Raw genomic sequence first — 2,028 nt, 5'->3', positions numbered from 1 at the left:
CATGCTTCTATGTCAAACATCATACTTCAATTTCTATTACAGGCGATAATATTGTTACAAAGTGAATAAGATAATGCAAGAAAACTTTACTATAGTCACGACATCAGTAATTTCAGTGAATCTGATGAACCAAATAACTAAAACTAAAATAGAACAAGTGAAACAACACATGGTAATGCTGAAAGTACGTGAACACCATGTTTAGCCTTTGCCTCTAGCAAGGAATCAAGCCGAGAAGACGCATGAATGTGAAAATGACGTCGAAGGTATAACTCAGGACAGAGCCACCAGACAGTAATGAATATCTATAAACAAATTTCAATTATTTCAGAACTGTCCCTGTCAATATTTTGTAAATTGCTAGTTTCACATTATTGAATTGAATGAGTGAAGAAACTGACCTCTGATTTTGCTACTTCAATAGAAGAAGCAATTGAAGCAAATGCAGCTTGTCCATCAACAAACCACTGGACCTGACTGTCATATTCTGTTAACCCCCTAGAAGGATCAAAAGAACCAAAACAGTGAGGCATACACCAGTCCCCCGGTGGTCGTAGTCCCGCATCATTTATTGCCACAACCCAAACTTTTACTTTTGCACTGCTTCTCACTCTCAATTTATTGGTCATGTTCCCGCATGATACCTTTGAGATGAATGTAGATTAGAGATTGAACCAGAACAGTGTAATCTTCATCAGTACCAGAAAATGAAGGTCAAAGTTTAATACGAAATGCAATACAAGTGTGGGCTAAGTCAAAATTTACGACAGTAGTAAAACAGTTCCAAAAAATTCAACCACAATAGATTATATCAATATTGCTAACAGTGTCATGAATGTAATAAGATCAAGTTCAAGTATCTCTCGATTCAGAAATTTATCGGAAATATGAAAATTTACAAATGTAAACCAATAGCATAATAGTAAGAGGTTATAGAGTTAAAGCTTATTGCATAAAATTTTACTGTAGCAATGCTCCGAATAACAACAGTTAACTTATGACTTACGTAAAAAGACCAAGGAAAACAAAGTCTACTAATACAACATGTTTTCATATAGGAATCTAACCCATAACAAAGACATTGTATGAGCCTAAAAGAAATGAGATCACAACCTGAGAAAATGGTAGCGATACAATAACAAATTTCTATTTTCCACTTGACATGTATATTTGACGCTTCATGAATCATGATTTTAGTTAGATAATCATTGTTTAAACGTCGAAAATACACAATTTAGAGTGCAAATCAAACTATATGCATCAATGTATCTAAGAAGATGAATAAAAACAACATAAAACAAGTCAACCAAAAATGATAACTCAATTCTGCAACAAATTATACATAAAAAGCAAAAATAATCATGGGAGAAATACAGCAAAGGGACATGAAGCTTACTTCATAATAAGCTTTCTTAATTTCTGAAGCAGTTGCATTCTTACTCACTCCCAGTACATCATAATAGTCCCTTACAAGCGCCGGCCTTGTTCCTAAAGTAATAAAAAAATAAGCATCCAGTAAAGAAAAATAAACTTTTACAAAACATTAAATTTATTCAATAGAGAGAACACCTACTATGAAAATTCCTCTTATTCATATAAAAGATGCCACTTTGAACTCAACTCGTCCATTGTCCTACATAGTTTAGTCCTAATAAAATAAAACCCCAAAACCAAGTAATTCATAATACAATGAAGAACGTACCTTTTCCCCAGTTGGAGTCTGAGGAAACTGTAGACGATGAAGTGCATATCCAACGTGATTACTTCTACGACTACAAACATCCAAGCAAAGAAATAATCAAATTACTGACGGATAATTGAAAAAATTCGAGAAAATTTGGGGGGTTAAAAAGTACAACATTTGACTCATATTTCCAATGTTTAGTTAAAGATATGATAGTTGAGAATGATAGTTGAAGATATGATAGTTGAGAATGATAGTTGAATTTTCATTTGTAGGGGGTTAAAAAGTACAACATTTGACGCAACATATCTACTTCCATTCCTTGAAGTAGATTCAAAAGTTAA

The 2,028-nt window shown here is 33.1% G+C and overlaps 1 protein-coding gene across 1 annotated transcript; it reads right to left on the bottom strand.

Annotated features, from left to right (window-relative positions):
• Positions 1-49: 49 nt before the first annotated feature.
• LOC109828679 (phospholipase D zeta 1-like) lies at positions 50-1,610 on the bottom strand. Its single transcript, XM_020395625.1, has 4 exons — positions 1,574-1,610; positions 1,397-1,488; positions 402-644; positions 50-305 (listed from the first exon to the last, which is right to left on the bottom strand). Exons 1-4 carry the CDS (start codon positions 1,593-1,595, stop codon positions 144-146), a joined length of 519 nt encoding a protein of 172 aa, XP_020251214.1. The 5' UTR covers positions 1,596-1,610; the 3' UTR covers positions 50-143.
• Positions 1,611-2,028: the final 418 nt, after the last annotated feature.

This window comes from Asparagus officinalis, unplaced genomic scaffold (genome assembly GCF_001876935.1).
Source record: "Asparagus officinalis unplaced genomic scaffold, Aspof.V1 AsparagusV1_Un3448, whole genome shotgun sequence".
NCBI lineage: Eukaryota > Viridiplantae > Streptophyta > Magnoliopsida > Asparagales > Asparagaceae > Asparagus > Asparagus officinalis.
The sequence above is the reverse complement of the archived record's forward strand: the minus strand, read 5'-3'. Positions and strand labels throughout refer to the sequence as shown.